This window comes from Anguilla anguilla, chromosome 14, assembly GCF_013347855.1.
Source record: "Anguilla anguilla isolate fAngAng1 chromosome 14, fAngAng1.pri, whole genome shotgun sequence".
Classification (NCBI taxonomy): Eukaryota; Metazoa; Chordata; class Actinopteri; order Anguilliformes; family Anguillidae; genus Anguilla; species Anguilla anguilla.
The window spans coordinates 2,102,109-2,128,382 of record NC_049214.1 but is presented as its reverse complement, the minus strand read 5'-3'; the positions used below and the strand labels follow the sequence as shown (position 1 = coordinate 2,128,382).

Sequence of the window (26,274 nt, the reverse complement as noted above, 5' to 3'; positions counted from 1 at the left end):
CACACGCACATACGCACAAAAAGACACACACGCATCACACGTACATACACGCATTTCCCACTCCCCAACCCCCCCCCTCCCCCCTCCACACATATGAACACACGCACACACGTAGCCTTGTCTGAGTCACTTTAGCCCTTCTTCCTCTGTAACATCCTTCCCTTCATGTCTAAGAATATCAGCATAATGCAGAGCCGTGCTCGGGGGAGTCGGTGCGTATGACCCTGGCCTGTGTGTTTAAATGGCTGCTTCCTCTCCAGAGGCCTGGTGGCAGTGAGCTGGTCCTGATCGCCAGCAGACAATGGCGATCAGACGCAGATTACTCTGCCTCTGAGACTCCCGCCCAGCCCGCAGAAGCCCTCTCTCAGGCACAGACAGCGTCAGGGCAGCAGTGTAGTATAATGGGTAAGGAGCTGGTCTTGTAACCTAAAGGTCACAGGTTTGATTCCCGGGTAGGACACTGCCGTTGTACCCTTGAGCAAAGTACTTAACCTGCATTGCTTCAGTATATATCGAGCTGTATAAATGGATACTGTGTTAAAAGTTGTGTAAGTCGCTCCGGATAAGAGCGTCTGCTGAATGGCTGTATTGTAATGATACATACTGTACGCTGAGTCTGTTTGCTCACTAAGAGGGAAACGGGTGTTGTGTACAGTAAGATGGTCTGGCCCCTGTAATGAGTCACTGCTGCTACAGACGGGAAACCAATTCAGTGTATGTCTCACCTCTAGAGGTCAAAGGTCAAATGGAATAAAACACGTGTGCCAGGACTCTGCCACCACTGCTGCCCTTCACCGGGAATGAAATCCTTAAAAAAAAAAAAAAGTGTCTCCATCTTATATCTCAAGATATTTTTTTTTCTAATTTACTCCAGCAATCCACGTCATACATCGATATATTGAAGACTGACTAGAATCAAAGGTCCTTCTAGCAGTTTCTTATTTCACTGTTTTTGTTGCTTTTACTTTTTTGAAACAGAACAACCAAACCAACTGTGGTTTTGTCGCTGTGGTCTCTCTTAAAAAAGGAAGTCACAGAGAGATGAAACTAGACACTCAATATGTCCGGCATGTTGACATCTTGTTCGGACTGTGGGCTGTTGTCAGACCTTTATATTGTTAGCCTTGGCCCTACAAACCCAAAGGATAGTTAAATCAAATCTCTCTCACCACTTAGTTATTTCATTTAATTTGCCTTCAATGCACCACACCACTCAAACTTTACATTGTAAATTAATTGTTATTATCCTAGACATGTTAACACAACCCAAGTGGGGGCTGAAAGACCAGCTCCCCTTAGAACAATATATACACACACACCTGCATGCACATGCACGCACGCGCACAGGCACACACACACCTGCATGCACATGCACGCACGCGCACAGGCACACACACACACCTGCATGCACATGCACGCACGCACACAGGCACGTGCACATGCACACACACGCACATATACACATGCACGCACATGCATGCGCACGCATGCACACACACGCACATACACATGCACGCACATGCATGCACATGCACGCACGCGCACATGCATGCACACGCATGCACACACACGCACATATACACATGCACGCACATGCATGCACATGCACCCATGCGCACAGGCATGTGCACATGCACACACACGCACATATACACATGCATGCACATGCATGTGCACGCACGCACACATACACAAACATGCTACTCAGTAACTGTATATCCACTCTTTCTGTTTAGTCAGATCGCACATAATCTTAATACCATTTCTTTCTTTGACAATAGATTATAGAACGGCACATTTTCAGTGGGTTAATTCATTCTGCATAAACCACATACCTTATTTATTTATGTTGCGCTATATATTTCACGGAAAGCTTGAATAAATTTTGTTTTCTCAAAATAAATCCTGTATATGGGGATTTGTAAATCTAAATCCATGGGCTTGGATAAATTAAGATGTTGACATGCATGCACAAGATGCACAAACAGCACCCATCTCTTTAAGGAGCCTTAATTTAGAACCAGGTTTTTCATTTACTGCGTGTCAGTGCCAGGACTGAGTCTGCAAGCAACCACGTTTTTCCACACTTACCCACTGCATTATTCAACACAAGCTAATTAGACATGGCTGCATCACTTTTCAATTCATTACAGAGGCAAGTGCACATCCATGATGTAGTGCATTTTTATTAAACATGAATGAATAAATGTTATATATATGTATATAATACCCGATATGCATGACTACTCAACGGGTGTTTGTCACAACGGCTGTACAAGATCCAATAGACACAAGAATTCAGTTTTGAATGCAGGTGTACTCACCTGGCCAGCTTTACCTGCCAAACACTGAACAGTGGAGATTCCACAGCTGACAGGTTAATCTGAGGACGGAGAGACAGAAAACCTGGAGCGCATCTGGAACCTGGAGCCGGACCAGGATGTGGAGGAGCTGAAAAACCCACCTCAGATATTTAGCAGCGGCACACGTGACTTTTGAAAAATGATCACAGCAGTTTCACTGACAGTTTAAGGCCAAAGATAAGGATTGGCAACTGTCAAGGGTGTGCAGCGTGTGCAGGTTATTACCTTTCAGTGAAGCCAGCGTTTGTGTTGTAAATCAGGTCAGCCCAACCCTTTTCCTGGATGTCTACAGTCCTGGAGGTTTTCATTACAAGCCTAATTTGGCACACTTGATTCAACTAATTAGCAACTCAATGAGATCTCTAGTTGTTGGATGCGGTGTGTTTTGTTTAGGGTTGGAGTGGAAACCTACAGTATGACAGATCTCCAGGAACAGGGTTAGGCAGCCCTGCTCTAGCTGTAGAACGAGGTGTGCTTTGTTAGGTTTGGAGTGGAAATCGACAGTATGACAGATCTCCAGGAACAGGGTTGGCACCCACTGCTGTAAATTACTGCTTTATTTACACACATAGATAAGAAGAAACACTAATGTAGAAGCACAGGACTGCCTTTCAGAATGTTATATACACATGCAGTATGAAACAGAGTGGCAGGTCATAACTTTTATATATAGTAGCCTTTATTCTGGGTTTTGTTTTAGGCTGGTTTTGTCTGGTACCTCCTACATATATGTGAGGTACCAGGGAAAAATGAGGTAACACTTTTTTTTTTTTTGTTGACATTTCTGTCACCCATTAACGTACATGCTTAGCACAGTTAAACAGGTTTCATTAGAGCTAACCGTATTTTGACAGCCAAAGCACCGACAACTTCGGCTCGGTATTTGAAGGTTTCAGAGGGTCAGGTATTTCCAGTGACATCGCTGTGTGGGTGGGGTGGGGTGGGGGGGGTGGGGGGGGGGGTGGCTACAGCAAATCAAATTGGAGTGTCAGTTCAGACGACAAGGTCGCACGGAACCTGCTGACGTCGAAGAATCCAGCTTCACTGAGCCAGGAAGTGAAAAATGAGCCGTAATCAATGATCAAACGGATTTCTTCATAAAATTTCTTTTTTCATCTAAAAAAAAAATTTTTTTAAAAGAAAAAATATTCTGAGCAATTATCACAATTAACTGAATTGAGTACAACGTTTAAAATATTTTCCTCAGTGCACCAATTCCCTCATATGGAGGTACGTTACAAAAAGATATTTTAAAAAATATTGTGAACGGAGAAGCAACAGTCATAATCGAATATTGAAATAATGAACAATACTGTACTCTACTGCCATCTAGTGAAGTTAGGCAGAAACTCAGGGCTTCAGGAAGCAGAATCATGCTGTATGTATACGTATTTGTCTTGGATTAGAATACTTTTCTACACTTTACTGATCTTGTCTGGTGTATTGGAACCTGTTGGAACCTTTTGGTCATATTGGCAGGCTCAATTACACCAGGCAAGATCAAGAGAGAAAAGTATTTGAATTCAAAACAAATACATATTTGACCCAGGTCTGAGGGGTCGTAGTCTGTGGACATAAAAATTTGAACTTGCTTACTCTAGTTATTATTTTTGTGAAGTTATCGCTCTAGTTATTATTTTATTTTTGAATTCATTGTGAAATGTGTCTCTGAACATAAACTTCAGGCTGACATCAGGGGCGACATAGCTCAGGAGGTAAGAGCAGTTGTCTGGCAGTCGGAGGGTTGCCGGTTGGAACCCCGCCCTGGGCGTGTTGAAGTGTCCCTGAGCAAGACACCTAACCCCTAACTGCTCTGGTGAATGAGAGGCATCAATTGTAAAGCGCTTTGGATAAAAGCGCTATATAAATGCAGTCCATTTACATCAATAAGCCACTGAGCGAAACAATTGCGTTAAGACCGTCAGTATTACAGCACCTATCGTGCTTCGCAAAACGAACCAACACGCCTATAAACCTTTATGTACAAAACATGACATTGAGGTTGTCGAAATGTATATAGGAGGACTTACGGTAATGTTAACTATCATAAATGACAGCCTTCAAAAATACAACATAAAATATGCAGCATTAATTAATACGTAGAAACCATTACAAATGAACGAGGCACTTTGTGTAATGCATTACATACGTGTTGAGCTTGAAGATGAGACTGTTGAGGAAAATGCAGATTTAACCATTATTTTATACACATTTATGCATAATCATTAATGATATACAGTATGTTCTTAATACCGTTTTATGCATTACACTCTGTGCAGAGGACCTTTGTAAAATGCAGGATATAGCAGTATGACTGTCGCTTGCGGTCCGGCAGCTGCGCCCGCCTTCAAGGCCAGTCTCAGCCTGGTACTGTTTACCTTACCAGTGGTCACTATGACAGCAGGACGACGTAGCTGAATTTTAATTGAGAAAAACATGCATTTCACCAGAAAGGTATTTAAGAAAGGGGGGGGGGGGCACTGTATTGAAATGATATTTCATGGTTTTTAGTGGAGGAGGATGTCTTTGTTAGAAAGTTTGAAGACGTGGTGGAAGGGAAAGGTGGTGATGAAAGCAAAAGATAAGCTTTTCTCATTATAAAAGGTATGGACCTATCCTGGTTCGGGGAGCTCACTGCAATGAGGAACGGGGAATCCCTGTCCAAATCTCGAAGTGATCTCCTCCAGACTGGAAATAAACCGGACAAGAAATTTTGAGAACTTCTTCTTTGATTTCTGTGTTAAGTTTGTTTTGATTTAACATATATAGAATTCATCACGCTCGACCGAGACCTGAAGTGGGGGTGTTTCCCTCGACAGAGTTATTATAAATACATAGATCTGCTGGTGAATTTGTAAATAGCCAAGATATATTTTAATGGCATGAATATGGGATTTTGTAATTAAAATTTTACTGCTGTTTCTTGAGCAGTAAAGGATTTGAGGTGTAGATTATGCTGATCCTTTTTTCACACTCCTCTCTGATAAATAACCTCCAGATGTGTTTGTTTTTTCAGGTATGGAGTCCCGTTCAAAGGGAGGGGACTCCATAAAGATGGTTTTCCCCTCAAGCACTGACTGATGTCTTTTTTTCACCATAGAACAGCTACAGTTAAGGCTAGAGCTGCCTGGTCCTGGATTGTTTTTTTCTAGAAAGTGAGAAAGTGAGTAGCACTGCCCTCTAGTGTTCACTGATATTTGAGGTTCCCCACAGAGGATGTCAATCATAATGCTTGCGACTTTGACTATAAGCATGGATTCTTGTAATAATCTTCAATATGGCACAGCCATTATTAATATTTTATTGTGCGGGGCAAAACCATCACAGGCAGGCCACATCTTCAGACTTCACCTGACACAATAATTCTGATATTTCTTGATACATTCATAAATGTAAATGGGTTTTATATCAACTTTAATTTAAAAGATTTTCTTTTTAAATCTAAACTCATGGACCATGTTCTAACCAGACAATCTCACATATTTATTGTCACACTAAAAGAACATCAATCTGGCAATAAACAGCGAAACTTGCAAGACATAGTTTTACATTACCCTCTTCATCTGAAAACCCAAACATAGACACTAACTTAGGCCTCATTCATAATAAAATTTTTTAATTAATTTTGACAAGTGACATTGTGTGTCGATTCCATTAAAAACAAATTTAAATTTTTTTTTTTTGATGTTGAAATGTATAATATCTTTAGTAGACTTGTTCCCATCATGCCCTGCACCCATATTGATGGCGAGGCCAGGAAACAGCCACTCAGGGCTGAGTGTGTGTGTGTCTGTGTGTGTGTGTGTCTCTGCATCAGATGGTGTGACATCATCATCCTGGAATGTGTGATGTGTGTAAGACACGCTGGAAAGGACGGGATCGTCTGTTTATTAGTAATCGTCTGTATTTATGTGGCGTTTCTCGCACACTCAGAGCGCTTTACAGCGATGAGGGGGAGACTCACCTCAACCGCCACCAATTTGTAGCGCCAATTTGTGGAAGATTCTCGGCCGCCATTTTGTGCCAGAATGAATACCACTCATCAGCTGAGGTGACGAGGCAGAGAATGACTTTTAGCCAATCAAACTGCGGGATGATTCGGCGTCAGGTTGAGAGAGCCTGGCTGGGAATTTAGCCAGGACACCGGGGAACCCCCTACTCTTTACTACAAGTGTGACGGGATCTTTACTGACCACAGTGAGTCAGGACCTCGGTTTTAACGTCTCACCCGAAAGGACGTTTGTGTGTCTGATGTATAAACCTCAGCTGCTGTGGCTTTTATCCTGGTTTATCCTGCATGAGGTGGGTATCCTGAAGGTCACATGCCTGATCCGGTTAAGATGTGCACTGGGAGACAGGATCCATGTAACGGGCACAATTAACCCTTTGAAGAGTATTCCTTTTTGAAATGATTTTGTCAAAATTCCGTAATTATATGTCTGCTCAGTTTCTGACCAACAGGTTCTGTAGGCAAGCATTTTCCGTTCCATTTAACCCTTTGAAGTGCAGGCTCTATGGAATGTGTTTTTTTTTTCCTTCAAAGTTCCGAGTCAGTGTTCTAGAACTTTATTACTCCCAGTCACCAGCAGTGATTGTGACATCAGCAATAGAACGTTCAGTTGCAATAAGAACACTCTAATCACGTATTTCTGATCTTGCACCTCAAAGGATTCAACGAGGCCTATCACCCACCCACCCCATTACCGTTTGAAATGCAACGCAATTATGAAAGTCATTTTGAGCTAAACGTGCTCACTGACAGGCTAAATTATAAATAGTTAGACTGTAAATTCTAAACTTGCTTCTGACTCTGAGGCTTGCCCTGTAGCCTGGTTGTTGTTTTAAATGAGTCTGTGTTCCTAATTAACTTCTCATTTGAACATGTTGAATAAATATTGTCAGAAGCAACCACAGCTCAAACAACAATGAGTTTGGCCAAGGGCCACTGCACAGTCTTTTCATTTTAGTCCAAAAAAGAAAGAAGTGAATATGGAAATATCAATATTTTGACACAGGGAAAAAAAATCCATCTTGCCATTAAAACTAGAATTGCATGTTCTTGTTAATTTGAACATTTTTAGGTGCCACGGCCAAGCTTTTCATCTAAAATGTTTAGAAAAAATAGATAAATAGCATAAAATTGATACGTATTTAAACAGAAACGTTTCCCAAAAATACACAGTGTATAGAAGCCGCTGTCGGCTCACGGCAGTTTGCTGTGTGGCCTCGTGTAATAAGTCGCCCATTTCAGTGTAGCTGACCAAACCAGGAGGCGAGACGCACGCAACAAGGGACCTGAAAAAACATTCATCACATAGACCCTTTCAATAGCCTATTCAATAAAAGCCATTTTTGTATATGAAGGGACGCACACATCTTCATATTTCTCTGTTTTGTGGGGGCTGAGATTGGAGCTTGAAAGGAGTTCAGAGCCAGTTTGATACATTGCTTTTTCACGCAGAGGCTCTTCCCCCATTCGCCTTGCTGACAGACCCCTTCATCTTAATCTAGACTCAAATGTGAAAAAATGGAGGGAAAAATTTTTTTTTTTTTTAAATGGAGCCGCATCCTCAGTGACCTGGTTTCTCAATGCCAAATATGAGCGTCACCCAAAAAAAGAAAAATTCAACTGAGGTTTCTCTAAGTAATACAGCAACAACCCAGAAAATATGAACCCTGTCACTCCACAGGACACACACACACACTTTTACTCAGGCAATAAAGTTTTATATAAGCTACAGCATGCAGTGTATTTGGCTGGATTGGGTGTCACACAGCGGCTTTTGTAGTTTATACTGGCTGAGTGGGTCGTACTGCAATTTACTGCAATCAATAATCCTGCAGATTTGACTTGTCACTTTGAATGAACTGTTCTGTGCTAAATTGGTATTCAGCTTATGCTGTCCCGCGGCAGTGCCAAATCTGAATGCTTTATGGTTTTGGAAGTGTTACAGGCACAACATCGCTTAATCAGAGCGGGCCAAGGGTTTCGGTGGCTGTGAAGAAGACTGCTGTTGGGGCCCCAAAGTGCTCTTGGGCGGGGGGGGGGGGGGGGGGGATTTACAATTCTTGTAATTATAGTAGAAGTATTTTTTCCTGTTTTAAGTCATTTTGACCTGTTATTGTGTGAAGCTGAAGAGTGCCAAACTGTGTTTTTAATGACCACTAATTTTCACAGACCATCGTTGTAAAATAAAATTGCCAACAATAAATCACTTTTTTAAATTTTTTTTTTATAATGAAAGTAGAAAATTAAATCAGTTGTACAACAGAAACAATTAAATTCAACTCCCGTTAAGAGCACCCCGTATGAACACCGTGTTTCTACCGATGCAGCGAACCGTTTAGTCTAGAAAGTAATTTTCGCCGTGATTTGCCGAGTGCCCGTCAAATGCTAATCTTGGCAATGCGCGAGCCGCCGCGAGTGCGTGAGGAATTTAAAGACGTCAGCGCATGCAGGGCGCGCGCAATAGTAAATATCTCAGTCCTCCGGGCTGCGTTCGCACAGGTCTGACGAAGTTAATAGAGACGAAGTCGATAATGTTATTTCTGTGAATACGGGGCAAAGAGAGCCAAATTGTGCGCTGTTCTCACATAATTGATAATAATTGCCATTTCAAATTGTGAAGCGGTCCGTGTGCAAAAAATGAACAGAGATTGAAGGATATTAAACAGAGTCGGGTGGTGAAGCTGAATCGGATGTCTATGTTTAGTTCAGCTGCGAAGTTATTGAGCTCTTGTGTCAAAACTTTAAGAAAGGGACGTTTAAGTTTTTCGGTTTGTAATATAATGTGTGTTTGGTTGTGATTCAGGATTTAAATTGCACTTAACACTAACATCCCACTGTGATTCAATGTCTCAGCAAAACCGTTTCCTTGGTCTTTCGGGAAACTCACGTTTAAAACAGGCGATTCACTCTGTGAACTACGTATCATAGGTTTGAACACGATTTTCCCACAAGAGAAAACACCACACACAGACAATACATCTCCATGCACTCACGAAAAATCTCTCAATATTGTACTTGGTGTTTTTTGTTCGGTCAGAAAAATAGCTCTTGAAAAAGCAACTTCTTATATTCCATGTTTAACTCAGATGAAAACTTCTGGTTGGTAGTCAACAAGTCAACGATATTGCATCAACAAATATACATGGAGGTATAAAAGCACACCATTTTTCAAATGACTTTACATATGATAACTAACGCTCATCTGGTTCTCACCAAGGCAGTAGCTACACACAGTATGTGAAACCTCTCTGATGCAAAGCAAGAGACTGAAAGACTCGTATCAAAAGCCATTACTCCAGGTAATTGGTGATAAATGGGTTCAACAAGCTTCTGAATCATGGGGTACACTTACTTTGTCACAGAAGGCTTCTGTATGTACGCTTGTTTTTGGTTGAATAAATAGTGACAATGTAAAATCTGTCATATGTTATTTATCATATGAGATAAGATTTGTTACCTACTGTCAGGGCTGCCCAAACATGTGCTTGGAGATCTCCCATTCTGTAGGTTTTCACTCCAAAACTAATCTGGCACACCTGATTCTACTAATTAGCAGCTCAACAAGATCTCTAGCCGTTGAATGAGGTGTGCTTTGTTAGGGTTGGAGTGAAAACCTACAGGAAGGTCGATCTCCAGGAACAGGGTTGGACAGCCCTGTTCTAACATAGAATTGAAAGAGGGTGTACTTTCTGTTTCACATCACTGTTCGTTAAAATGGCCTTTTAAATGCCGAGGGCCCTGTTTCACAAAGCAGGTTTACTGAGTTAGCTGGACAACTGCGCTGAGTAAAACCTGGAAACCCTCCCAAATCTGGAGCATGGACTGAAGTAAACAAAGAGCCGTTCCGGGTTTTACGCAGTGCAGCATTCCAGCTAACTCAGTAACCCTGCTCTGTGATACAGGGTTTTACTCAGTGCAGTTATCCAGCTAACGCAGTAATCCTGCTCTGTGATACAGGGTTTTACTCAGCGCAGTTATCCAGCTAACTCAGTAATCCTGCTCTGTGATACAGGGTTTTACTCAGTGCAGTTATCCAGCTAACTCAGTTATCCTGCTCTGTGATACAGGGTTTTACTCAGCACAGTTATCCAGCTAACTCAGTAATCCTGCCATGTGATACAGGGGCCAGGCTGACAAGGTAGCTCAATCAGTGCAGGCCGACCCCGTCCCACAAGGACACAGAATAAAGACACAAAGCATTTCACCGTCAGCCATGACATTTACTGTGTGATCTATGGGGTTCACCTTAACATCATGACACCTCCACGTTCACACTCACACCAAGCAAGCGCTCCTGGGGGACAAGACACTCAGAAACTGTTTATTCTCCAGCGTCACATACACAGAATGTTTCAGCTTCACGACACAGGTGGCGATTTACTACAAATCTTTTTTAAAAAATGCACATTTGAATACGATCAGTAATCACCATGTATTGCAACGTTGTGTACCCATGATCACTCTTTGTTTTTTTTCACAAAGTTATGAATTGCAATGAACAGCGTTTTTAAAGGCAAACCCATCCTCTGGTTAGCCTAGCGCCCAGACGCTCAGCCGAACGGCTAGCACGCTAGCAATCACTGAAGGGCCTAGCGTTGCTCCTTTGAGCCGATTGGTTGGTTGCATGGCCCTTTGCATGACTGTCCTTATTAGTAAGAGGTCCGGCCCAACCAGGGGATGAAAAATAAATTAGCAGTAAGTGCTTTGTTTTCCAAATGTAACACAGGCTGGGCTCACTGGCTAATCATGTAAAGCACTGAGAACATTTTTAATTTATTTTTTTGGTAACAGTTACCAGGTCATAGCCATCTCTGGCTCCACACGTTTAACGCTACCCATCGAGGAACCACAACCCCCCTGGTATTTACAGGATACGCTAAATCAACTTGTGCTCTCAACTGTCACACTGAAATCCAGTCAGAAACACACAGGTGCAAAGAGGTGATGACATCATAAAGGGCAGCAACAGACTCAGTTCGGCTTCATGTCATTTGGAACTCACACAAAGCCACACAAACAGTTAATATATCACCGTGACAACAGAATGCTGGTATCATCGTGCTCCTGTAACCCGCTCTGTCCTGGTCTTAGACTGTGTTATAGGCTTGTCGTGAACTATTCACAACCATATTGTAGTCTTGTGACAACAGGCAATTACTCATAACTTCCTGAGACCCAATTAATGAATTTAGTAATTAATTAATTGTTATCCCCTGTAGGGTACATGAATCTCTAGTCTTAATCTCTTAAAGAGCCATATATTCCACAATGCCAATAGCCTACACAGCAAGGGACATTTCATTTAATATTTTTGAAAATAGTTTCACTGCAACAAGTTTTTTTTTTTCTCATTCAAGAAACTTGCATCATGTCCCAAATTTTAATACTTTTTGTAAAATTTGTAAACTTGTTATGCCAGGTCACAGGACATAACATGGGTGAGACTTTACGACAGGTCTCTGTGTCGTTGGGTATAATGGACACGCGATTGTTAAAGGCCGAGCTCAAACCGGGACTGATCAGCTAGACAAAAGGAAAAAGACAAAGATCCTGCAAAAATTCCTGAAGATGTAAACACATAATCCACATTGAGAACCAAGCCAAGATATACTGCAACTGCATTTCTCAATTATTTAACTTCCGTGTGTTTATTTTTGCATATTTCACAGTATACCATCCATGAATTTCCACAATGTATGCATAATTGCAAATGTGAAAATGGCAATAATTGATAAGCATCATATTTATGATGGCATAATATGACACACTTTGCGATGCTTGAGTAAGCAGAATTCTATGAAGCTGCAATTTGATTGGCTGTGGGAGTGGGTGGAATGCTCCAATGGGGAGACCCAGTTTCTGTACAGCACACCATGAACTTGCAGTGGCACTCAATATGTCCAACTACATAAAAAAAAAGAAAAAATACAGACAGACAGACAGACGCACACACACACACAGGCCCGCACACACACGCACGCACACACACACTTATACTTTGGGAAGGCTTGTTTTGAGTGTAGAAATGTCTGATGGCAGTTAGAGTGCCATACTGAATGTAAATTTGTTCCCAGGAAGGAGGAGAGAATGAAAACAACCCTGACAACACTGGCATGTCAGAAAACAAAAACATCAAAGATTCACAATGGAAAAATGTGTATACTCCACAGTTTGGCACCAAGACACTGGAAAAAATAAACGACATTAGTTGAGGAGGTATTGCAGTAGGATATACAGGATCCATACATCATTTTAACATTTGATGAGAGCAGAAGACACGTTCTTTGACAAGGAATACAATAACTGATCAAAAATATATATATATTTAAAAAAAGCTTACGGTAACAGGGTTGAGAAACAGTCTTCAGAATGTAGGCTTAGATTGTTCACATCATTGAGACAGTGCGAGCTGCTGAAATGACTGACCATCTGTAAACACGAAACCTCAGAGACAGACAAACCTCACAGGCAAACATCTGAGAGCCTCATAGTTCAGAAACAGACAGACAGGCAGACAGGCAGACAGACAAGCAGACAGACAGACAGACAGACAGGCAGTCAGACAGACAGGCAGGCAGACAGACATACAGACAGGCAGTCACACAGACAGACAGGCAGACAGACAAGCAGACAGACAGACAGACAGACAGGCAGTCAGACAGACAGACAAGCAGACAGTCAGACAGACAGACAAGCAGACAGACAGACAGACAGACAGTCAGACATACAGACAGGCAGACAGGCAGTCAGACAGGCAGATAGGCAGTCAGACATACAGACAGACAGACAAGCAGACAGACAGACAGACAGTCAGACAGACAGACAGACAGACAGACGGGAGGCATGAAGCAGTGCTGTTTGATTTGTATCATCGGGCCACAGGGCTGTGACTCGTTCCTGGCCTCGCCAGGGTCCCAAGGGCTTGTGTGAGGGGGAGGAGATTTGGGCTGGCAGAGAAGGGACTGATTGAGAGGCCAGCAGACCCAGCACAGTCACACACACCCCCTTCCCCAACGTCCCACTACACACTCCCCTTAATGTCCCGTCATCACACAATGTCCCACTCACACACAACGTCCCGCTAACACATAGCATCCCACTACACGACGTGCGCACGCGACGCAGGTGGTCTGCAGTGTCAGGAGGCACGCCTGCGATACCCTGATTCTCCACGGGGCTCCTCTGGAGAGGTCTGCTGATTCCGCCGTCGCCATGGGGACACGGTGCAGGTGTGGTACGGCCAGTGTGCGTGCCTGCCGGGGGTAACCGCGGGGGCAGGACTGGCGAGCGCGCGCACGGAGACGCAGGACACAGATGTGCCGGCAGGTTTTTAGAGCTCATGGCGGCTCTGTGGAAGGTCCGCATGCACGCAGGCGTGTCCTACGGCTGCGCAGGTGTGCGCAGGTGTGTCCTACGGCTGCGCAGGTGTGCGCAGGCGTGTCTAACGGCCACGCAGGTGTGTCTAACAGCTGCGCAGGTGTGCGCGGCGTGTCCTACGGCTGCGCAGGTGTGTCTAACAGCTGCGCAGGTGTGCGCGGCGTGTCCTACAGCTGCGCAGGTGTGTGCAGGTGTGTCCTACGGCTGCGCAGGTGTGCGCAGGTGTGTCTAATGTGTGCACAATCTCCGAGCTGTAGGCTGTGAGGTATCAGGTGATGAGGACAGGGAGATCTACCACGTGGGGGGGAGGGGGGACCGCCCCCCGGCTGCTCGTGTAAACAATATCCAGCGTGAGACTGCGGCTGAGACCGGAGCGGCAGGAGGGCCTGGGTGTGGCCCGGGAGGAGGGGTGGGGGTGGGGCTGGACAGGTGTGGGTGGGTTGGACAGGTGCAGGTTGGTGTTGACAGGAGTGGGTGGGCTGGACAGGGGTTGGTTAAGGTGGACAGGTGTGGGTTGGTGTTGACAGGTGTGGGTGGGTTGGACAGGTGCGGGTTGGTGTTGACAGGTGTGGGATAAGGTGGACGGGTGCGGGTTGGTGTTGACAGGTGTGGGTGGGTTGGACAGGTGCGAGTTGGTGTTGACAGGTGTGGGATAAGGTGGGCGGGTGCGGGTCGGTGCGGGAGGAAGTTGGGGGGGGTTACGCCAGGGTGTAGTCGAACTGGCCCTTCTCCAGGCCGTCCAGGCCGTCGCCCCAGGTGGAGGTGGGCATGCTGCGGTACGGGTCCAGCAGGATGCGGAAGCAGCGCACGATCAGGATGCCCAGGAAGATGAAGAGGATGATGACGAAGGCGAAGGTGGTCTTCTGCTCCAGCGTCATGCCGAAGTCGGGCGCGGCGGCGCCCCCTGTCTGCAGCAGGGGGGAGGTGAAGGACTCCCCCTCCATGGCCCAGTGGAAGTGCGGAGGGTAGTCCCACAGGGGGCGCTCTCTCATCCTCACTCGGCCAGGCCCCAACTCCCCCAGGTGCGCCTCATCGTCTGCGGAGAGAGGGGGAGGGCGGGGGGGGGGGGGGGCAGAGAGAGAGAGGAGAGGGGTGGGAGAGAGAGGGGAGGAGTGTGAGAGAGAGGGGAGGGGTGGAAGAGAGAGGGAAGGGGTGGGAGAGAGAAGGAGAGGGGTGAGAGAGAGAGGGGAGGAGTGTGAGAGAGAGGGGAGGGGTGGAAGAGAGAAGGAGAGGGGTGAGAGAGAGAAGGAGAGGGGAGGGGTGTGAGAAAGAGGGGAGGGAGGAGGAGGGTAGGGGCATGAAAGAGAGGGGGAGGGGGATGAGAAAGAGGGGAGGGGCATGAGAGAGGGGGAGAGGGGTATGAGAGAGAGGGGAGGCAGGAGAGAGAGAGGGGAGGGAGGAGAGAGAGAGGGGAGGCAGGAGAGAGAGAGGGGGGGAGGGAGAGAGAGGGGAGGCAGGAGAGAGAGAGGGGGGGAGGGAGAGAGAGGGGAGGCAGGAGAGAGGGGGAGAGGGGTATGAGAGAGAGGGGAGGGAGGAGAGAGAGAGGGGAGGCAGGAGAGAGAGGGGGCAGGAGAGAGAGAGGGGAGGGAGGAGAGAGAGAGGGGAGGGAGGAGAGAGAGAGGGGAGAGGGAGGAGAGAGAGAGGGGAGGCAGGAGAGAGAGAGGGGAGGGAGGAGAGAGAGAGGGGAGGCAGGAGAGAGAGGGGAGGCAGGAGAGAGAGAGGGGGGGGAGGGAGAGAGAGGGGAGGCAGGAGAGAGAGAGGGGGGGAGGGAGAGAGAGGGGAGGCAGGAGAGAGGGGGAGAGGGGTATGAGAGAGAGGGGAGGGAGGAGAGAGAGAGGGGAGGGAGGAGAGAGAGAGGGGAGGCAGGAGAGAGAGGGGAGGGAGGAGAGAGAGAGGGCTGTGAGTCAGCTCTCCAACGGTCTGCGGCTTGTCTAGCAGCGTATGTCCAGCGTACACAGCAGGATTTTTAGCCACAATTTCGCTGTTTTCAAGATCTTGAGAAAATCCAGAGAAAATCCCCAGTCTTCCCTGAGCGCTCAGTCACAGATCTCCCGATCCTGTCTTAGGCTAATCTGCGAGGATATCGAACGGATTTGCTTTTTATCACACAAGTCTTGTGTGTGAGCTCTGTGACCACGCGTGCAGCGTGAGCGTTTCTGGGATAGGAACACCAGCCATGTTTATAAGACACTGCCCTTAAAGACACTCTCTGTGGTTTCCACTTTGTTAGGATTTTTAAAGTTTATGTAGCCCCTCTCAAACACATGCAGAGCACCTGCCGTGGTGCGAACCTCCCAACACCCCCATTACTACACAGGTGCAGATTCCCCAAAACACCACGGGCCTCTGCGCCCCTTTCTTCATGCGCTGTTTTTATCAGCGCGGGAACCCCGAAAGATTGCTGTCCGACCCCCCAGCGTGGCGGTTTGAACCCGGGGTTCAGCTGAACTGGGGAGCGAAAGGGCGCGGCCCCACCATGGCCGATTCTGAGAGCGACCCCCCAATCTGCCACTCTCAAGTGCCCCCGGCAACGCCAGCTCCCCCCCCCCCATCCTCGCCCCCCTGTCCCCTCACCCTGTCCCCTCACCACCCCCCCTCACCCCACCTCCCCTCACCCCCGACCCCCCCCCCCCCCCCCCCCTTGTCTCCCCTCCCCTCACCCCCCCCGCCCCCCGTCCCCTCACCACCCCCCCCCCCCACCCCCCCTCCCCTCACCCCCGACCCCCCCCCTCCTCGTCTCCCCTCCCCTCACCACCCCGCCCCCACCCCCTCCCCCCTTGGTACACCAGAGTGAAGGCGGGGGTAGTCATTGGCCGCTGCTCCACACCCCCAGGCCCTCCTGGCCCTCATTCAGGAAGCACAGAGGACCTTAAAAATCGCTTAATGAGCAGATTGATTGGCCGGCCGTGACCGGGGCGGGGAGAGATGGGCGACGGGCCCACGCCAGGGCTCAAAGACACAACACCGTAACCACGGTAATGACAGCAATCACTGGAGCCAAAACGAAAACAGGAAAACCCCACCAGCCCGCCCACCTCCCTCACTCAATCAATCAGAATCAGACCCGCCTCGTCCGTAGAAAGACAACAGGAACCCAAACATCCAGTTCCCTTCGGCATTACATCGAACATGAAGAACAGGACGCTGAAACAGAATACATGTGCGCTGAGACTCCGGTCGACATAACGTCTGAGAATTTAGCTTCAGATTCTCCAAACCCCCAAACAGCAGCAGTTAGCCTCCCCAGCATATAGTCACACAGCATTTCATCTTGCACCTGATCTTAACCTTCTGAACAGTTGTTGGGCTTTTTTTTTTTTTGAATGCTTTTCAAAATTTCAAATGGTCAGTGTTCTAGAACTTCAATCGCATTCAGTTTACCAGCAGTGATTGTGACATCAGCGTTAGAATGTTCAGCTTAAGAACGCTCTGATCACATGTTTGTGACCTCACAGCGTAGAGGGTTAAAGGCCTAGACAAAGGATAGCCTAGACAGAGACCCTTCAGCCATTTCAGAGCTTAATTACATTAGGCCTGAGAGCAGCTGCTGCTCGCTGGTAGAACCATTAGGCGGCAATTTAGGGCAATTTAGGGGCGTGTTCCACATTCATCTGCTTTAACCTTTTAGCGTGTAGCAGTTTAGCCTGTTGATGGACAGACTGGGAAAGATTATGTTCAAATTGCTTCAGCATTAGCGTTGAAACTGTAGTCGTGTAAAATCGCAGAGTTTTGTGTGAGAAACTGAATTAAACCTAAGCACAATGGGTTTGGGGGGGGGGCGGTACTACAGTACTCAGTGCTAGGTTGTGCAACAAGCTTAAACACAGAGGAATTAGACATTCTCTGTGTCTTTAGCCAGCTGTGGCTACCCAAACAAACTGCGATCCATTTGAGAGACAGCCTTCGCGTGTCAAGTGCTCAGCCTCAGCTAGACCGCACCAGGACGTGAGGATGCATATTTTTGGCGACGTCAGTCACAATTCTGTCGGGGAAGGAGAGCGGGCTGGGATTTGCAGCTTTGCCGAGGAGCGTGGGATTAGCTGAGCGGGAGAGCGGTGCGTCTGAAATCACAGCCAGGCAGCGGAGCGGGCTTCTTCAGAAGGAGATACGCTGAGTTAGTGCACACGGCTCACGCTGCTTTAATATTCAATCTGTACAAGGGAAGACTGGGCTCCACACAGCTTACTGCTCACCTGCAGCAGAGAGCAGCACTGAGGCAGGGGGGGGAGGGAGGGAGGGGGAGAGAGAGAGAGAGAGAGAGAGAGAGAGTGGGAGGGGAAGGGAGAGAGAGAGAGGGAGAGAGAGGGAGGAGAGAGGGGAAGGGAGAGAGAGAGGGAGGGAGAGAGAGAGGGAGGGAGGGGGAGAGAGAGAGGGAGGGAGGGAGGGAGAGAGAGAGGGAGAGAGAGAGAGAGGGAGGAGAGAGGGGAAGGGAGAGAGTGTGAGTGTGTGTGTGTGTGCGTCTGCACGTATGTGCATGTGTGTGTGCGTGTGTGTGTGAGCGTGTGCGTGCGCATGTGTGTGCGTGTGTGTGTATGCATGTGCACTGTATGTTGTGTGGTTTGTGTGTGTGTCTACTGTATGTGCATGCGTAGGGAATACACGAGGCCTGGCCAATGAGATCCTGAAGATGATTCTATGCTTTCTATGCGTCAGTAGGGTACTGAAAGGTCTCATTAAATTTGCCGATTTACAATTTCCCTCTGAAATATTCATGTTCAGGTTTGCAGTTCCTCTCAAGGTTTGTGCACAAATGCTGACTAAAGAAATCTATACTCATCTCACCCCAGATACAAAAGCAATTGCGCTCTGTTTCATTCTGCCAAAAAAAAAAAAAAAAAACCCTTTTACCCAGAAATGGTGTTGCACTCTATGGAGACTGAACGAAACTAAGCACAACTCCATGGATTTCATTCACACAGCTCTGGTACAAAGGTCTCCTACTTTCCCTAATGAGCAATTAACATTGAAATCCACATGTGAAAGCCGGCTTTGCTATTGGCTGATTTCAGTTCCTCTGTCCAGACTCATGTTTCGGGCTCAGAACCATGAAGGGATACTACGCAGAATTTTTTTTTTACCAAGAAAACATTATAAAATAACCATGCTAAGGCGTATCTACGGTGATCTGGCAATCTCTGGCTTTACGCACTTTGTGCCGAATTTGTGCACCTTTACCTGTATTGGTTATTCTAAAATGTGTTTGGGACCTTTTCTGGGTGTGGCGCTCTTCTCTGTGTGGGGAGGAGGGGGCGTGGCTACAGAGCCTGTGATTTGGGATCGGATCCAAGCAGAGAGTTCGTTGCTAACCAGCTGGTGCAGAAGCCCAGATACAGCGAAGCCAAAAGAGAAGCCGGCAGGGCTCGTTCCAGAGGTGGAGTTACCATAACCTTGGAATTGCTTTTTCCTCGATGGCGTCAGCTTAAGTTTGCCAAGGGGATTAAAAGTGCCATGAAGTTGGCTTGTTTTCTGTCAGACCTGTAACGGTACCCCTGGCTGTCCCAGCTGACTACGTTAGGTGGGGTGCTCAGGGTGAGTGGACAGGGGTGAAGACGGAGAAGGACAGTTTTCATTAATTGTAAACACAGGGCCACAGAAAGGCCAAAAAAAAAAAATCCTGCATACTGTGCCTTTAAGATGCTCGGAGTTCAACCAGGCTGACAGTCCGGCGCGACATAAATCCTCGCAACCTCCAGGGTCCAGTGAATTACAATCTTCTGTTGGGGCTCCAACCGGAGTACATGATTCAGACCAGCTCAGTGTATTATCCTCCTGAGGCCCTGACAGTTCCTGTTTGTCCCCTTTAGCGGACGTGAGTCTGTGGTCGTAACTCCATAACCGTATATCCTGCTGCGCTGAAACCCGCACCACAAAAGGACATTCAATGGAAATAAAATAAGATTTTTAAAATTGTTTTCACTGCAACTTGTTTTTGTATTATGTAAAAATATATAAAAATGCTTAAATGTTTTTTTTATGCCGGGTTTCAGGAGGTTATAACTTAATACATGCTGGAACTTTCCAGAAGCCAGTCTCACAAACTGTAACTGACCTGGAGTCTGAGTTTTTCAGTGGTCAAGCAACATGGACACTGCTGACTGAAATGGATACACAAACACCAAACCTGCTGAGCTGCGTCAAGATTTATTTGTCAGATTGTGTCCATTGTCTCTCTCTCCCACACACACACACACACACAGAGGCATAAAATGAATGTTGTGAGACAGGTGTGCCTGGATTCTTAGATAACATCACAGCCATTAAAATGTGTTGCAAACCACTCTTTCTATCACCTCTGCTAATTCACCTGGACCGCCCATTTTGAGGCAGCTGATTCAGCCGCTGCTATTGGCATTCCCAGATTTGCACAGGTGCACAGGTGCATAAATCTGATATGACACATAGACCCCCTATGTGTCATGTTATCAATTAACATATTATCCATATATTCAGTTTCCAAATCCTACATTTATATTTAACATTTATATTTATATTTACCATTTGCATTACATTTACTATTTAAATTTACATTGAACATTTATATTTAACATTATATTTCACATTTACATTAAACTGTTTTTATTTATATATAGTGCATCACTTTAAAATATTGCTTTAATGCTCTTGGAAATTTCTCTTGGAAAAGCTATTACTATGTTTTACATGAGTTTCTCTATAAATGTTTAAAAAATTGTAGTGCATTTCATTACAGTGGGCAATGCTGAATGTGCAAAAAATTGAGCAAGATTAGAGAACGAGCAACATCTTACCAACAGCACCTCATAAACTTTCTCATAAACTGGAAAATATAAATCAAGAGACCAGCTCACTTACTTGCCTATGACTGAAAATAACAGGCAGAGCCCAATGCTTTGCCTCAACGTGACCACTAGAGGCCGCTCTCCTGCAACAAACACAAACTGAAGCCTTGACACGTTCCCATTACAGTATTTGTTTGAGACAAAATGAGGGGGGGGGGGGGGGGGGGGGGGGGGTAAAGAAGTATTTTGGTTTACAGGGTAAAATATCAGACTGTTCTGAAACCTCAAGCTTGAAACAAGTGAAGGGGAATATATGACATGCTGTGTAACAGAACCGAAAGAACTGTTAATACAAAAAACATACCTGACGAAAATGCTCATCCCCCCCCCCACTCCTTCCCAGCTGCCACCCACTCAAGTTCACTCTCACCCATTCTCCTTTGGGGGGGGGGGGGGGGGGCAGCATCCATAGAATTGCATCTAGCTGCAGTTAAGGTCAGTGTTCATGGCTCCACAATAAGAAAGCAACTGGGCAAAAATGGGATTCATGGGAGAGCAGCAAGGCGGAAACCAGAGCTAACCAAGAGAAACATCAACGCTAGTTTTGCATTTGCAAAAAAAAGCAACCCGGGTGATCTCCAAGCCTTCGGGGGTAATATTCTATGGACAGATGAGTCAAAAATTGAGATTTTGGATGACACAGGTCCCATTATATGTGGCGTAAAGCAAATACAGTATTTCACAGATAGAATCAATAGTCAAACGTGGTGGTAGTGTGATGGTGTGGGGATGCTTTACTGCCTTGGAACCTGGACAACTTGCCATTATTGAAGGAACCATGAATTCTGCTCTGTACCAGAAAAATCTTAAGGAGAATGTCCGGTCATCTGTCCGTGAGCTGAAGCTGAAGTGTAATTGGGTTACGCAGCGAGACAATGATCCAAAAACACAAAAGCAAGTCCACATCCGAATGGCTGAAAAGAGACTAAATTAAAGTTTTGGAGTGGCCTAGTCAAAGTCCTCACTCGAACCCAACAGAGATGTTGTGGCTGGACCTGAAATTGAAGTTCATGCTTGACAACCTACCAATTTGTCTGAATTAAAGCAGTTATGTGAAGAAGAGTTTGCTGAAGTTCCTCCACAGCGATGCGAACAGACTGATATAAAAGCATAGTGAGCGTTTGGGTGCAGTTATTGCAGCTAAAGATGGTGCAGCCAGTTACTAAGTTTAAGGAGGCAATTCCGTTTTCACACGGGTGATGTGAATGATTGACATGGGTGCTTCCTAAAATGATGTGAAAGACTAGGACAGCCCGTTGGAATGATTTATTGAGATTTTCCGGAGCTAAACAAACTCATTATCACAACAACAAAAAAAAGTCGGACATTTTTGCAGATGAGAGCTGAGGTGACAGACGCATCCTCATTCGTCCTCTCAGGGGTCCTCCGGGAGAGCCAGAGTCAGCGATCTCACTGAGGCGACTCCACACCCCCTCCTCGCCCCCCTCCCAAATCAGGTACATGGTGGCCCGTCTCTGTCCCTGTGAGCGCTGGCCTCAGATGCCCCCCCCCCCGGACCCCCCGGCCCTCCCGTGCGTATGACAGCGCAGGAGGACACAGCAGATGCAGAGAGTGGCCAATCTGGTGACAGCTCGCTACTTCAGACTACTTCCAGAGCCATCTTTTTTTTTGGGAGGGGGGGCCAGGACCACATGCCTGTCCAGTCAAGTACAGACTCACCTTCACATACTAAGCAGGCACCTGCTGACTGAGCAAAGCCAAACTTTTAAAGAATAATTACCCAGATCCATTTTTCGGAGGGTAAGGGTGGGGAGGGGGGACGGGGAGTTCTTATAAAAACAAAATGGATTTCTTATCCAGAAAATAATTACTTTTCAGTCAGTTGTTCTGAGGGCAGTCTAAAGGGATGAATCACAGACACACACTCACACACACACACACACTACACACACACACACACACACACACACGCACACACATATACACACTCTCACACACACTCTCACACACACACACACACTACACACACACACACATACACACTCTCACACACACACTACACACACACACTCACACACACACACACACAGCCTCTCCTGTTCCTTCAGCTCATCTGTCCTTTACTGAGTCCAACAGCCAGCCATGCTGCAGTCCTTCCAGAACTTTCCAAACCTGTGTGTTGTGTGTGTGTGTCTGTATGTGTGTGTGTGCTTGCATGCGTGTGTGTGTGCATGTGTGTGAGTTAGTGGACAGCCCTCTCTCCCCCAGGACAAGGGTGTTCCAGGCCTCATCGCCCCTGTCTCAGGTCGGGGGGGCGGGTTTAGAGGGATCCAGCAGGGACCATTAGCAGCTGTGGGGTATCGCTCCAAACAGGCCCACCCTATCAGACTGCACTGAGTCACATGTGCCAGTCAGGGCATCCTGATGCAGTTTCCCTGCTGGAGGTTAGAGGGAGCGTCCCAGCAATCTGCCACAGGTCGGATACACAGCGTACGTCCCAGAGAAAGAAACAAACAAACGTAACACAGCAGGATGTGAATCATCTTTAGATATTAGTATTTATAATGGCTCGTTACGCAGAGAGGACTTGTTGGAAAATTTACTTTCATTTAAGGCGATAAGCGGAAACAGGCAGAAAAAATTAGAAGTAAACTCAAGCACGAAAGGCCAGTTTCCTGATTTTTTTCTTTGCTGGTTTTTTTTCAGGATTGTTTTTCTTTTTTTTTAAGGAGAGTCATGTGATTATGGGCCAGTGGCGTTCGGAATGGGGAAAACCCCAGACATGTCTGACGCAGCAAGCGCATCACAAATCTCATAACCAGGCCATTAGCAAAACCGATCTAATGCTCTCCAGGCCTTGAGAACAACATTAGCGAGATTGTAATGCAAGTCTATTTTTTTTTTTTAACTTAAAAGTAATATTTAATTTCACGTGCTTGTTCATCGTCTTCAGAGGTTCAGCCGAAACATTACTCAGAAAGGTATCCTCGTGCGGTGGGAGTTTTGTGGTATTTTGCGAATATTATTTGATTAGTATTGTGTGATTAATGTTCCTGTCTGAAAGTGAGTCGGTAGATCAAGACTTAGAGAGAGGACACAACAGATCCCCACGGGAAACTATTACAGGCCATTATCTGCATTTGTGACCTTGGCTAATGTAGAATGCCCAAACATGTAATCACTCACAGCGTACCGTACATCCATAATTGTGGTTTTTAAAGATTATTATTGTTAGTGATGTCGGCACGTCTCCTTATTCATCTCTGACCGTGTCTTGCTTTGATCAGAGAGCATGCTGGGAATTCTAATAGGGAATTTAGTCTGTAAGAACGGACGGGCAGGTAAACAGCCTGTCAGGCAGTCAGGACACTCCAAAAAAAGCTCAATGTGGAGTTTGACGTTTAAGTACGGGGGGGTGGGGCATTGCGAACCAGGGGGGTGGGGGTGGGGGTGGGGGGGTGGGGGGTGTTTTGTTTCAGATTGCTAATGCGGATGGACAGGGGTGGGGGGGGGGAGGGTTGTTATCATGGCTGGGTGGGAGGACATCCGGAAGGGCTCCCCATTAATCTGCACCCATGGCCTTAACGTGATTTAATGGCCTGAAAGAGGGTTAGAATGATCTGAGATTCACATCAGTTGCATTTACCCATGAGCCCTTGCTATGCGGAAAAGGACAGGAGGAAATAAAACAGGAAATGCTCAGGAAATTAAGCAAAAAGGAAAGCCTAATGTCGCTTAGCGTGCTAAAATAAGAGAAACTTCACTATCACATTCTCACATGCGTACTTAGTTTTCTAGTCTTAGCTCAATTTTAAGCCATTAAACCACCCTAAGCTACATTAAGCTCGAGAGCTCCTATTCGTTTTCAACTCTCTCATTTCCTGAACTACCTTAAATGATTTGGCTTCGCTAGAAATTGTTTTTGCCAGAGCGTCTCTTTAGAAATTTTCCATTTTGGTTTTAGGACAACAAGCTGTCGTTTGCGAAAACATTTCCAGTTCAACTTTAGTACTTCTCTGCATAGTTAGACCTCAGGGCTGAGTTTGCACTAGGATTTATTTATTTATTTATTGCCAATTTTTTGGCCAATGCATCTGGAAGGATAGAATTGGTGAAATCACCCGGCTGAGTTCATGGGTGGAAGAAACGCACGACAGGACTTCTACTTTCTGACCCCTGGGACTTTCCACCTCAGAAAATCAGCCAATTAAAATTAAAATATCAATCAAGGATGCAATGGACACTTATCATGAACTCTGAATCGCAGTTAATCAAAAGACCTAATTTATTCGCCAAATGGTTTTGCAAGTTCAGTAATCACTTTACTTTAATTCATTTAAGAAATTGTGTTTATATTGAAAAACAGTAGCCTGATGTAAGTGAGAGCTAATGACAAAAGTTCATTAAATCCAGTCCATTGACTGTTCAGCCTTTAAAATCCCGATAGCTGCTTTAACCTTATTGACACCCGGATATTAGCTGGTTCCAACAATTTAAATCCACATTGTAACTGGCCCCACTTATCAAAATCCAGAAACTAATTGGTTGCACCTTCTAAAATCCTTAACTTTTAATGCGATTTTATGCGTATGTGAATTTGTTTTTATTCTATTGTATATATATACACACACACACACACACACACACTATATTATACATATTCATTAAATATATTTGATATGTGTGTGCGCTTGTATGTGTACATATATATATATATATACACACATTTTTTGTTCGTTTCTCTGCTATGATTGTATGGCATTGTTGTGTGCAGCAGTGTATCACACCTGGGACAGGTCGCCAATCCATCGCAGGGCACACACACTCATAGACTCTCCAGTTTTGGACCGTGGGAGGAAACCGGAGTACCCGGAGGAAATCCACCGGGACACCTACACTACAAGACAGTCAATAAAAATTTAAACAAAAAAAATGTTTTTGTCATCCAAGACCCTATTATGTCCAAAAAAAGTAAAATGCTTAAAACATTTTTTTTCTCGGCCAGGTCTCAGATTGACTCAGAGCAACCCTGCCTCACTCCGTCTTACCGCCAACCGCCAACTGCCAACCGCCAACTGCCAACCGCCAACCGCCAACCACCAACTGCCAACCACCAACCACCAACCGCCAACTGCCAACCAGCCAACCGCCAACCAGCCAACCGCCGACCGCCAACCGCCAACACCAACCGCCAACCACCAACCGCCAACCGCCCCCCCCCCCAGCTCTACCATACATCTTGGGCCCCCGTCAGACCCCACCGCGTCTCGTCCTGATTACTCAGTAACCCCGCCGTGATTTATGCAGTCGCTCCACGCGGCTGACGGAGCGAACGTCCTTCCCGCCATTTTTAACTGTCCGCCTGTTCCGCCGCCGCGGTGACTGATGGTGTTTGCTTAATGCTTATTGGTCCTCTGGGGGGGGAAACAGCCAGGGGTACGAGCGAGGCCCTGTCGCCCCGGGCAGTCACATGACAGAGCGTCTGTATTAATACGAGCCATGATGGATCTCGCAATCAATTAAACACCGCTATCCGTCTAAACAGACCGACCTTCACACTCATCCATTCATTCATTTATTTATTACTGGCCCCCGAATGTTTATCCAAGTCACGATTGCCTTTTTCGGAAGCACGGAGCTACTTGCGATGCACAATGCTTCACGTGAATGTGTGGTAACGACACATTAGACAGTAAGGACTTGTAGATAAATAACACTGGCAGTTGAACATGTACTGGATGTTTTG

General features: G+C 46.1%; 1 protein-coding gene and 1 long non-coding RNA gene across 2 annotated transcripts in view; both read right to left on the bottom strand.

Annotated features, from left to right (window-relative positions):
• Window positions 1–730: 730 nt before the first annotated feature.
• LOC118213328 lies at window positions 731–9,839 on the bottom strand. The gene is made up of 3 exons (XR_004762393.1): window positions 9,725–9,839; window positions 2,325–2,451; window positions 731–808 (listed from the first exon to the last, which is right to left on the bottom strand). It is a non-coding gene; the product is annotated as an uncharacterized LOC118213328 (long non-coding RNA).
• A 3,985-nt stretch (window positions 9,840–13,824) lies between these two features.
• Window positions 13,825–26,274, bottom strand: part of LOC118212482 (cortexin-3) — a 19,382-nt gene continuing 6,932 nt past the window's right edge. Inside the window, exon 2 of the mRNA XM_035390377.1 lies at window positions 13,825–14,785. Within this exon, the coding sequence (XP_035246268.1) occupies window positions 14,448–14,785 (338 nt within the window). The 3' untranslated portion in view covers window positions 13,825–14,447. The remainder of the gene's footprint in view (window positions 14,786–26,274) is intronic.